The sequence below is a fragment of the Copidosoma floridanum genome, unplaced genomic scaffold (genome assembly GCF_036245765.1).
Source record: "Copidosoma floridanum isolate Cflo_tuat_1 unplaced genomic scaffold, Cflo_Japanese_pri ptg000004l, whole genome shotgun sequence".
NCBI classification, from domain to species: Eukaryota; Metazoa; Arthropoda; class Insecta; order Hymenoptera; family Encyrtidae; genus Copidosoma; species Copidosoma floridanum.
Genome location: NW_028321881.1, coordinates 39,381,707 through 39,394,797, shown reverse-complemented (window position 1 = coordinate 39,394,797; position 13,091 = coordinate 39,381,707). Strand labels below are relative to the sequence as shown.

Below are 13,091 nucleotides of genomic sequence, written 5' to 3'. Positions count from 1 at the left end.
GCTGTGACAAATGGTAAAGGACTGCACAATTACAACAGCGATGACGGGATCCTCTTCCAACAGCTTAATTATTATCATACTTCTAACCATTTATTTTATTTTAACCGATCACCGCTTAAATCTCGGTTCTGTTTCCTTTACCCAATTTTTTTGAAATTTATTCGCCTCTTAAAGAGGTTCCAGCGAGTAGGGATACCAACCCGCATCTTGGAGCCCTAATTTGCTCAAAAAACTTTGATAGTTGGCACCACTGCCACTTGACCAATTGTAAATAGAATATCGCAAAAAAATTTTCGATTATCTAAGTACATTTTTCACGACGGCATTTGAAAAATGAAGTTATAACCTGCAACACATGTATACTGATATCTGACACTTTCGGTTTGAGTTGCAAATTATTAATCTTAGTATACCAGCCATAAGGGCTCTAGTTAAAAAAGCAAGCTTCAAGCACGAATGTCTCAATATTTTGTCTAGTTAAGAATATAAAAAAGGGTACCCTTAGATTCAGCGAAATCTAAACTATTTAATGATGTATGTCTAATATGGCGACACTTGGACGCTGGAGAATCCTTAAAACGCCCATATAATTCGGTTATATCCCATGGATCTATCATTCTTCCTTTGTTTCCCATTCTAACATCTTAATCCTGCATTTTTTGGTAATTATGTTCCAAAGAATTAGCTTAAAAATATTCAAACAATTATACTGATAGAAATACGGTTTTAGCTTACATCTTGCTGGAAGTTCAAGCTTGGTTGAAATCTTGTCTCTTTGAGATAAGAGTAACCTTTTGCAAACATTAGTACTATTTTCTATCAAAGAAACAGTTATTTTAATGAAAATATAATTTTGTAAATGGGTATGCAAGCCCCACTAGTAGCTTAGGCTGTGATGAACTACGGGAGTTCTTGGCCACAATAAATAACTACTACGACTTCTCTTTTGACGAAAAAGTTAAAGGTATACTATTTATACCTCCAATTAGGGGTAAATGACCCAATTACTGCGCACTGAAATTTTTGATTGTACTAAATTTCTCATTTCTCAATGTTTTTCGATGTAAATTGAACCAGTTTTACTTAATCTTTATCTGCAGCATCTTGTGCGATTAAAACGACAAACATTTTTCTGTTAAGTAACTTTTTTTTTTTTTAAATAATTGTTTTAGTGCTGATATCACTTGCTGGTATTACTGCGCACTGTTATAAATTTAGCACCAGTCGCTGCGCCCCCAATTACTGCGCGGGTATCTCCCATAAGGTTTCCATGCTGAAGCCCTAGACCCAATTGCTGCGCACCAATCACTACGCACGACTACAAAGTTTCGTCGGTTAGATTCGTTTAGAGTCACTCAGTTAAACAATTATAAATGTCATGATGTAAAGTATGATTCTAGATTGAACGTTATTAATGTCCGTACGTGTTATAATATCCAAGCACCCAAATTTTTCAGTCTGTTTTTCTAATTTTCAGTTACCGTCGAGTGCGCAGTAATTGGTGCCTGCGCAGTAATTGGGTCATTTACCCCTAGTCCTTACGCTGTTCGCAACTGTCATCTCAACGACTGCAGTACTCGTTTACACAAGACTCATAAAACTGGAAATCTGGAAATCCCTACGTACTTACATCTCGTCGAAAATCAAAAAGAAAACAAACCTATAAAAATAGTAGATTCGTCACATAAGCACCATCGGGAATGTTCCTGGGCCCTAGGGATTATTGGAGGGCGTAGCAAACGTTCAAATTAAAAAAAAACGCCCAAACTTGGAAAAGTAATGTACGAAATGCTCCATGCCGAAATATTCACCAAGGATCGCAATAGAATTCTCGTTTCTTGTAAAAATACGATCATTAGCCACATCAGCAGCCACAGTGGCTCCAGACGAAATACAAATCCCTCTGACTCGTACACTTTGGACACCACAGACTCGCGATTCGCACGAGACAGTATATAGGTAATACTGGTAATAGATATAGCCGGGGCCGTATCTCTATGGTGCGCACACGTCTGTTTCCTCCGCCTTTCCATCTGGCATCGCGTGCAGCGCGTCAGCGGAAGGAAAGTTCCCCCCTCCCTTCCACCTTTATGCAATCTTTCCATCTTACCCTCTCCTTTCCCTCGTATATTTAGAGTAGGCATTGGAGGAGAAAGAGAGAAAGGCGCACGTCGTCAAAGTCGGAGAAACTTACTCTCTACCTATATATACCGCACAGTCTAGCGAGAGAAGACAAACGAAGTAAGGGAATCAGTATAGTGATAAAGGGAGGAGGGAGGGAGCGGCATTTGTGCGCCGATGTGGTACGACGGCGGCAGCAGCAGCGGCTGTAGTGGTCGCGGCGGTGGTAGTGGGGCAGACACGAGGGGGGAGTGAGAAAGAGAAAGAACCAGTCAAAGCAGACGGCCGCGACGGCGCAGTTGCGACAGTTGCGCTCCGACCGCTGGCACGTAAGGTCGTCACTGCGGTTGTAGGTGCCTGTCTGCGCTTTTCTCAGCGCTGCCGCGTGCGGTCTGGTCGATTCGTATACACACTTTGCAAGCGCGTTCGCACACGAACGCTTCCAGGAATCGGAGTGCGTGTTTGTGATCTGTTTTTTCCACCCAAGTGTACTACGTATCTCATTGAGTGTATCTTGTGTCCTCCGCAGTACTATAGTGCATTGGTCAGTGATGAAGTGCAGACGAGTCGTCGCCGTTGCTGAGTAGTAATAAACGCAGCTTCAATGTAACCCCTTACCGCTTCACTAAACAGCGAGGCAAGTTCGTGCACGAAGTTGGCGGAAAGAAAGGGGTTGAGCCCCTTGCAAGCGAGTACCGGTAAGATGAGCCCAGCCTCTCAAGGTGCCCTCGAGGTTGAACGCTACATCGGCAGCTGTCTGATAACATCGTCTGGAAGATCTGGCCTGCAAAAGTCTTTTCCTGGCTGTCACAAGCAGGAAATCGCCCTCAGGACGCCCAAACAACAACAGCAGCAGTTTCGACCATACGATCAGCAATGCGGTGGCGGTGGCGGCAACGGTGGAGGGCCATTCGGGGAAGTAGGTGCATGGGCTGGTGGCGTTCCGCTAATAAACATGTCCAATCCACGAAGAGTCAACAATAGCATTAACAACAACAACCAACAGCAACAATCCTTAATGTGCAACAGCAATCAGCAGGCAGTAAGTGAGCAGCAGCAGCATCACTTACAAAACCGCGTACCTTTATCAAGGCTCGCTGTGCACACTCAGGGAGCACCTCTCATACTGTCCGGTCGGTTTCATAACAATCGAAACAATAAGATGCACACCGACAGACAGAGTTCCAATGGTCTCATCAACAATAATAATAACAGCAACAGCAGTGCGCCAAAATGTCATCCGCAGTCGAAAGCAAGTGTTGGCAACAAGCCCACGATGCTTGAGCAAAGGAGACCACATCAGCAGCAACAGCAGTCTTTTTTAACTGGCAAACCGGCTGACGGGGCCAGCAGGGACGTGTCGACGGCTGGAACGACGACAGCAAACATCGACTCTCTGAGCATCGCGAGCGACGAGAGTTCGGGCTCGAACAACTCGGAGAATAGTCTGCCTCGGATCATAAAGCCGCGGAAGCGGAGAAAGAAGGATCGCAAGCCGCCGCTGGTCGCCGGCGTGGTCACCACTAGTGTTCCGGATATTAAGACAGGCGACGAGTTGACCGCTGCAGCGCAAACATCGACCAGCGTTATTTCAGAACATCAGCCACAACAGCAACAATCCCAGATAAAACCGTACCAAGCAAATGGAAACAACAATACGTACGATGGTAGCCGGTACTCTGGCGATAACTACTATAACAATAATAACAACAATAACAACAACAGAGGCTCCAGGCGCTCGATGAACAGTAACATGCGCGATACTGGTTACGCGAGGCCCCTGCACAACTCTGTGAGCAGCCTATCCTCGTCAAATAGCATAGTTCCAAAGTCGCAACCAGAGGTCATCGACACGAGGCAGCAACCGTTGCAGCAGCAACAGTCACAGCAAATGGGTGGAGGTGGTGGTGTCTACCCAGCCCATCGGCACGTACAGGTGAAAGTGTTGGACGATAACCGGAACGTGGTTCCAGTCTGCCAGTCTGGCAAAACCAATTATCAATTGCGCCAGCCGCAGCAGCAGCAAAGATTCCTGCACGAGCACTGCACCGGAGAATCGGTGACACTCACCTGTCATCAAGAGTCCGCGCCATCCGACATGTGTCTACCCGGTGAGGAGTGCAGCTTACAGGGCGCTCTGTGCCAGTGCCGCTACTGTGACCCGGCCACCCTTATCTGGGACGTAAGCGGCCAGTATGAAATCGCTCCTTCATCCCACCGACACCACCATCGTCACCATCATCATCATCACCACCATCGGTTCTCTCAGCTGCCGGCCACAGTGTTTCTGGCCAGGCCGGTAATTTGCCAGGAGCATCCGAACGCTATTGACCTGATCGATGTGACCGACAACCCGTGTCTCCGACTCAGGCCAGATGGCTCGGCGATATTACGGCGCAGCTGGAGCGACCCAACGAGTTACTTCAGCGACGATGTCGCAGTGGTCCCGAGTCGTGACGTGGGAGTCATTGGCGACCGGGGTGGTGTGGCCCATGATTCGCTCAAAGGACGTAGTTCCTGGCGGGGAGACGCCTCAACCGCCCCAGCCAACTTGGCAGCGAGTCACTCCTCGTCGCCTTCGTCTGGCTCATCGTCGGGTTCTTCGGTGTCGTCGTTGGCGTCTGGATCGAGTGGTTGCTCGCCAAACAGTAGTCCTGGACTGCAAGGCCCCCTCGAGGTCTCCACGGAGATTGTTACATCACCGAACGGCCACCGTGACCTGGAAATTAAGTTCTACTCATCGTCGCCGACCACCTCGTACTATACCCCGTACTCCGGCTCGGGTGCCGAAGAAGTTGGCTACAAGGGCGCGTTTAGCTTTGGAACAGATGACGACGCGAGCAACGACTCGGAGGAGTTCAGCGACATTTGGAGTTACCACGAGTCCAAGCTCCAACAGGACTTTCGCACGCTGCTCCAAGCCGAGGAGTGATACCACAACGAAGAAGAATGGCAGTACTGAGCGGGGAGAAGACATAAAGGATAAACTGCTTTTATTCACGAAAAAGTGACAAGAGTGAGTGAGTGACTGAGTGAGGGTGGCAGAGAGAAAGTGGGGAAGAAAGTCTGTCGCTCTCTGGGCTTTCAAGTTGGAACAAATAGAAATTTAGGCAAACGACGATTCGAACACTGCTGTTTGCGTGTGCATGTATCTGTTTGTTGCGCAATGGTCTCGTTTTTATCTCACGTTGCGTCTCTCTTTTTCTTTTATCCTCCTTTTTAGGCTCTTACGTACCGAGACAGTCGTAAACGAGTATCTATTCGTACGTGCGTGTCTATACGTGTTCGGACGAGTTTATCCTATACCCGCAGGACCAACGAGCACTTTACGGGGGTTAATTAACTAGTGGCACTTTCGAGCGATCGGTTATCGTTCTTTCGAGGATGCGTGAACTGAACGACGAAAGATACACAACGACGTGTCTAATTTATTGATAAGATGGTATTGGTTTCATTGTGTTTTACGTAACTTCTTCAATGGTCTAGTTGCGTAAGTTTTTTCCGCCCTAAGTATACGTACGACTCGATCGACGTGTGAGGTACTATCGAATTTTAAACGACAACAAGGTTACATTAATTGTTTGCTAAGTCAATGGGTTCGTTTGCTTCTAAAACTGCATATACATGGAGTCTTGAACTTCCAGGACTAGCCCATATGCCCATGTAAGTGCGAGAAAGAGAATATGTGTTCTTGCTTCTCACTCATACTCACACGGGCTTATGGCTAGTCCTGGAAGCTCAAGACTCCATGTATACGCAGCCTAATAAAAAAAAAAAAAAAAACTAACACGATAAAGGCAGAAAAACGAGGTTGGGTCGTACTATAATTGAAACGGAAAAAAATTTGCACCATCGGCTAATCGATATTGCGCGAAACAATACAAGTTGTTGCATAATTGTATACATAAAAAACGAGAGAGATATTGCTGTGAGAAGGAATGTATGAGAGGTTCAAATCGCATCCTCACGTGTTCGTTCCTCGAATCGATGTACTGTGTGTATGCGTATGTCGAGGGGCTGGGAGCAGAGTAGAGTCGAGTGAGACGAAGAAAAAAAAAAGTCATTCACATTCGCGTGAACGGAAACAAGCACAAGCACGTTTTGTAAAGTAACAAAAAAGAGAGAGGGAGAGAATATCTTGAGTCACTGCGGCTTCAACCTGCGCTTGAAGTCTTATTGAGTGTTGAAAAAAAAATACAAGATTTGCCCACGCGCGCTTACGGAACCACGTGGTGATACGCGCGCGAGAAAAAGAAAAGTGGAGGTAGCCGGTGCGAGTTTATTGCGTCAAAAGACGCATGGGCGATATGCGCGCGGCCGGTCCGCGTTGGTTTTACTGCCCTTTTTTACAAACTTAACCTGCAGGCTTCCTTCTTCCTTCGAGCAACTCCACGGTTTCGGCGTGAATATACTCGTGCGCGAGTAGTTACATTGTGTACTTTTTTTTTTTTTTTTTTTTTCACCAACTATTTCTAGCTAGACTTGCGATATTTTTTCTTTTGCTTGTTTTCTACGCGATTCAAAAAAATAAAGGTACTTGACAACTGAACTACCAAAAGCTCAATGACTGTGACTCGCATTGCAAAGTTAGACTAAACACGCGCGTGCTTGTCCTTTTTAATCGTTAACTAAGCTGGAGTACGAAAATCAGCTCTTTTTTCGCACTCGAGTCTCGTCGCTCATGAAACTTTCTCTTCCACCCTCCTCGGTTTTGCTCGTACCGATTGTCTAGAGAAACGTGTTCCTCACAGCTGGCTTTTTTCTCTACGTTTCTAGATATTCTGTACTGATCCTCGTTCGCTGCTTGTGTTATTATTTTATTGCCACACTTTTTTTTCCAAAAAGCAAAAGATGGAACGCTAAAGTACGCCAAACGAGAGGCTGAAAATTCAAATCACGCCGATTTCGACTGCTTCACAAGTTCGGACCACTTTTTGGTTGAACGAAAAATCGGCAATCGATCACGAACGAGTTCGCCAGAGCCATACGTAACCGAGGCGAGTAAGAAAGCTAAAAAAAAAAACGTAGTGTCGGACGAGAGAGAAATGAAAAAAAAGACGGTCACGAGGCACGCGTGACTGGTGATTTGATTAGCGGCGCTGTACGCCACGTTTCTCGCGAAATATATCGATCGGGCGACGCTCGTCGGATTAAATGCCAAGATTACCGAGGGAGTGGGTTGAGTGAAAAAGTTTTTTCTCCGGTTTTCGGTGAAATGTATACTCGTACGAGAGCAAGGGAGGCCGGTACGCGCGTTGGCGCCAACGATTATTGCGTTGTGGCGTAGGTATCGATATGTCGGTAAAAACGTCGTTGAATTGGCACACGATGCAATAGACACCCTAACGGCGCGAGTACGTGTTCGGAGGAGAAAGGAAATTGCGTGGTTGGAGGCTCTCGCGCGTCGTTGCGTTATTTATGCGCTCGGTTCTCAAGACCTCACGGAAGATGAATAAAATACCTGTAATCCGCACTCGAGAGCCTCGGCTTCAATGGCTTCCTTTCTCGAGTCGCTGGTTTCGTTTATTTTCCGAAGAAAGCGAGAAATTTCAATTGCTCGGAAATTCATTCGACGGACCGATCCTTCGCTTTCTTTGATTACGAATTTTCTACGCCCCGTTATGTTCGTCCCTGCGCCGCTGTACAGTTAGATATGTCCCGTTTTTTCGTGGCCGCGCACTTCAGTGTCTCTACACAATTAGTACTTACTGAAATCTTTTAAAGGCTTTCACACAACTTTTGTATCTTCAAATGACTTCAGAGTCATTGAGCGGTTTCTAAACTTTACATGACTTTTAATAAAGACTCTAAAAGCCTTTCATTACTGATTTCGATGACTCGCAGTCTTCGTGCTGTGTTCTCAATTGTTGTACTAGCAGTTGTTACATTAAAATCAATCACGAGGCAAGAAGGATATTTTCAGGAAAAAGTAGAGAAAAAACGGTTCGATTCTTGTTATCAATATTTTAGCTGTTGTAATGTGAATGCAGTCAAGAGATTTATCGGAAATTAGATTTGTTCTAAAGCCATAGTTTGTTCGATCGAGTGAAGGTTTCTTTTTCTTTTATATTTATAGTTTTGTGTGGCGTCGATTTGCGAGCGTCACCGATAACTTACGAACTGCATTAGAATTCTGACGAGTACAACGCGCACTTTCTAATCGGCCAATGATAAGAAGCGTGGTCGCAAGTGCGCTTTCGTTATCGCTCGGATGATTGGTATTTCGCACTGGCCGCACTGCGCTGCCACCGAGGCTGCCACTCTTTTCCGTGTTACGTGTTTACTTCTTAACCGAACGAAACACGGGTTTTTACGTAATGATTGTTGTGCGATCGAAAACTCCCCTTTTTTATTGTGAAATTGGGAATGACTCTCAAAATTGATTTATTGTTTGGTAATTCATTGCTACTCTCAGCGAAAAAATTGAATCTTTTCCTTACTGCAAGACGTTGATCAACTAACCGGTGGTCTTTGCGGTGCGATCAAAAATTAGCATTTGGCGACGCGGATTGTACCACGCTCTTTGTTCGAAAAGCCGAGTCCGAGTTTCAAGGCTTCGAATTTTGTTTTAATTTCGCGCAGAGCTGTGAAAATAGGAATAAGTTATCTGAGAGATTTTTTTAAATTATTTTCCTCGTAAAGTGGCCAATAGTAATCCCGGGAAAGTAGGTAACCAGCGTCGTTACAACGGAATCGAACCCGTTTTGATGCTAAACTTCCGTTGCAACGGCTCTCGGTCGAACGCGCGTTCCATGAGCATTCGAATTTACGGAAGATGGCTCTACCGAGCGAAGGGGTCCAAAGAAAAGAAAATAAGCGCACGTGGGCGTCGAGAATGCAATAATCACTCGGACGTATTATATTCGTACTCCCATCGCAACGAGTACCGTTTCCCCCAAGTACAACCCTTTTTCTCTCTCTCTTTTCTGGTTCTTTAGCTCTTTGACTTTCGGTAATGAGCAAATAAAAAAATTATGATTTAAAGGACCACATTGAGTTCTCATGTAGATGCAAAAGAAAAAAATCGGAAACAATGCAACTCACGATTTTACAAAAAAAAAAAAAAAATTCATATCAGTCACACAGTGTTAGCCGAAGCATCTGTGAACGGAAAACACGTTATCCGCGAGCCGCTCGTTAATCACGACAAAATTTATTTATCGCTCGATAAATAACATTGTAAAAATAACCCGAGTTGCAAATTGTCACTGGGACGCAAATAACACGCACACGCGCATAAATTCCATCGCAAACGCGAAAGCGTATTTACAGCGGGAGATTTCCATGTCGCCCAAGGCGAAAGAGCTTCGTTCGACACATGCGCATTATAATGCCGTTAAACGTTGTATACACGCATACCTGTATATAACACTGTAAATGTACGTGTACAAAACCCGAGGCTCGAAAGGAGCGAGGGAGGCCTCGCGCTCGAGAAAAAGTGAAAGTCCATTGTTGCTGTATACACATGCACGGCTGCTTCGGACGAACCTACCTGCTGTCGGGTGATTTTTGTTCGAGTCGCTTCATACACACGAGTCCTAAGAAATATACGCGTTGCTGGCAATCGAAAGAAATTGAAAGAAAAACAAAAATTGTCGCGCCTCGCTACGGTTATTCGTTTAACAATGGACGCTCGCTGTTTCTCGGAGAAAAAAAACTACCGTTGTTTTAGCGAACAAAAAAAAAGCTCGAACCCGTAGGCCGAAGGAGTGTAATTCGTGCGCGTGAATAAGTATTCGTTTTGACGAAAGCACGCGTTAGAGGAAAATGTTTATTTGTTCAATTAAAAAGCGAGCGAGCCTGGACGTTGGTTCTGCCGTGCATATAGTTTGTACCAACGCGAGCGTATTTTTCCGTATCTTCGCATCGAAACGAATATTTATTTGAATAGACGGCACAGCGTGGGATCCGTGTATGTGCGTGTGTGTGTTTCTGTGCCGGTTGAGATGAAAAATGAAAACGCGCCTCTAAGCGTGCAAATGAAGCTAGAGAGAGAAGAATCGTGATAAATATTCGCTCGCCCGCAAAATCGGGCGTGCAAACGGCTATATCGGTGGAGGGGGAAAGGAATAGAGGAAGGGAACTAAGAGTGAAACTGATGTAAAAAAAAAAAAAATGAAATAAATGTAAAACAAAATGATGATGTTGTACGGACCGCGATCGAATTATCGAGCGCGCTCTTCGATCGTGGCCCATCTCGCCCCACCTTTGTCCTCCCCCTCCCCTTGTACTGCGTAAAATGCGAATCGCGTGAAATTCGCTGTATCCGAGTCCTTTATTCACTTTGTAGTTGTGAGGGTGTTTTTTTTCCTGCTCTTTTGTAATTATTTTGTGCTCGAGTGCGTATTTGTGCTTTGCGAGGCTCTTCTCTCAGCCGCTGTAATGACGATGATAATGATAATGACGAAAAAGTCAAATAAGTGAAGAAAAAAAAAAAAAAAAAAAAAAAAGTATATGATGAAATAAATCGTACTGTTTGTAAATGCAAATCATCTTATCATTCAATTCATTCCTTTCTCCTGATCCTTTAACTCAGTAACTTTGGAAAAAACATTATTTTTAAATTCACTGATTTTAATTATTCGTTGAACCTTTCATAGACAAAGCATAAAATCAAAGTAACTCGACGAACTTCTGTCGTTTAGCAGAACCTCATTCAAAGATTGCCAAGCTCCGATCTGTTTCACCTTGTGCAGGTGCGAGAAGAAAATCACGTTTGGAAAATCGAAGCAGCTCTCCTCGAAAACTTTAAGGAAAAAAAAAAACGCTAACACGCCATAACGTCACTTCCTCGAAAGTTACAAAAGCACAAAGAAGCAATTACTCACAGTGCGGGAGCTTCGCATCAACCCCGTCCTACGAGGAGAAAAAACTGGAGTGACTAACTTATAGCGACGTTTGTATTTTCGCGCACACCTATACACTTTAGCAGCGTGAAATTCGCAATTTCCTTCCGACTTCAATGTCCCGCAGCATGACAAAGTTCCCTCTTGTACAAAGTTTGTAGAAAAGTCCTTTAAAACTTCAGACGGCTCGACAACTTGTAGAAATTGAAGTCGCGACAAGGTCTTATTAATATTTATTTTCGCTTTCTATACGATCAAGGGAAAACTTTTCATTACCCTGACACTTGATTTAAAATTTGTTGTTGTTGTTTCTTTCGACGCTCGAGTACTTATTATATTCATTACACTTTTGGTAAGTATACTATATACATGACTGGTGTATACCACCTGTACAATTAGAGAGGTTTCAATCGAAGCTTATTGGAACTTTTCACCGTACCTATGCTGTTTCTGTAATGAGCTTGAAAACTCGACCCTTTATTTGATTAAAAAATTTCTTCGTATTCACCGACAAATCAAAGTCAAGTGAAAAAAAGATCTCATCAAAGACTTCAAACGAACTCGCAGCAAAGATTTCCGCACGGGTATAAAAAAGGTACAGCAAATCGAAAAACGCATCCATGCAATCCCCTGCACGAGAGTATAAATATACTCGAATCTCGCGCGAATTAGCCCCACCGTCGAAGAAAAAGTGGCACACGTAACAAGGGGAAACAGGTATGCAACTTTTCGCGCGTATAGCGGAATAAAGTTCGATCCGCACGTCTACACGTATATAGTGTATGATAGCGCGAGTCGAAATTAAAAAGGGCCGAGACGTATAACACACGGAGATCGGGGTGGGGAGGGGTCCGGTGCCGCGTAACGGAACAATGTCATTACCGCTGACGTCAGGCCTATACGTTCAATTATTATTATCTCTTATCTAGCGGCACTTTCGGCCTCTCTTGCGCTCATATTGTGCGCCCGGCCCGTGTGTGTATCGAGCCCTCGTCACGTGTGTGTTGGTGCGATATTATTATATATGGTTACGAGGAGAGGCCTTGTCCGCCGAGGGGCGGCTTAATCGACGTGACCCGGTCTCCTCTCCCCTCGCACACGTATATGGTATATACTCGCTACCTATTGCCTTTCTTTTTCCCCATATCCTCATCTGGTTCTCTCCATTTCTCTCTCCGGCTTTTTCTCTACTTTATGAACTGTGCGAGCTCGTATTGCACAGGTATCTTATACACGATATACCCGCAACAGCTGCCTCTGCCGTTACCGCGATAAGTTGAAATTTTTCATCTGCGTCTGTATATCCCGAAACAACAGATCGATGTAACGTTCGCTCTCGAGTTTCCGCAGTTGTCGCGCGAAAATGAGTTCACGCGTCAAACATTGGTTTTGCTGCTTTTGCGCTGGTTACTTTTTAGACCAAGAAACGAAGGCTCGAAGTCTGGAAATTTCTTTTATCTCAAATTTTTTATATGTTTTGTTTTCGAGTGCGCTGATTAACTAAAAAAATGATTAAAAAATTTCTAGTATCGTAGTTCACTGCAAAATTCACTGCATTTCAAAATAGGTAATGCGTATCAAAAACCGGTTTGCACCAGTCGAAAGAGTGGGAAGAAATGCATTCAGTAGCACTAGTAGTTTTATTTCAACCAGCGTAAAATTTTGAAAGAAACGACTGAGAAGATGATACCGGATGATGCTGTAAAATAGACGCTTCACCAGAAGACGTGTGCGTATATATTTATATCTCTATAGATACATGATATTGATACTCGTGCAATATCATCTTCTCAGCTGTTTCTCTCAAAATTTTACGCTGGTCAAAATAAAACTACTAGTGCTACTTTATGCATTTCTTTCCGCTCTTACGATTGGTGCAAGCTGTTTTTTGATACGCATTACCGTATTCGAAATATAGGTATTTTTCTAAAAAAATTGTATGAAAATGCGTTTTTTGCAATAAACTACGACACTCAGAATTTTTTCCGTGATCAGCGCACTCGAAAACATATTATATCAAAAATTCAAGGTGAAGGAAATTTCCGGACTCTAAGCCTTCATTTGTTGGTCTATTTTGTTTCCTCGGCAGTTGATTTGACGGCCGATCGGCCCTCGTTGTTCCGG

At 44.3% G+C, this 13,091-nt stretch overlaps 1 protein-coding gene across 1 annotated transcript; it reads left to right on the top strand.

Annotated features, from left to right (window-relative positions):
• Window positions 1–2,446: 2,446 nt before the first annotated feature.
• On the top strand, window positions 2,447–6,587 carry LOC111643578 (uncharacterized). The gene has a single exon (XM_089598060.1). The coding sequence runs from the start codon at window positions 2,825–2,827 to the stop codon at window positions 5,051–5,053; it is 2,229 nt and encodes a 742-aa protein (XP_089454186.1). The 5' UTR covers window positions 2,447–2,824; the 3' UTR covers window positions 5,054–6,587.
• Window positions 6,588–13,091: the final 6,504 nt, after the last annotated feature.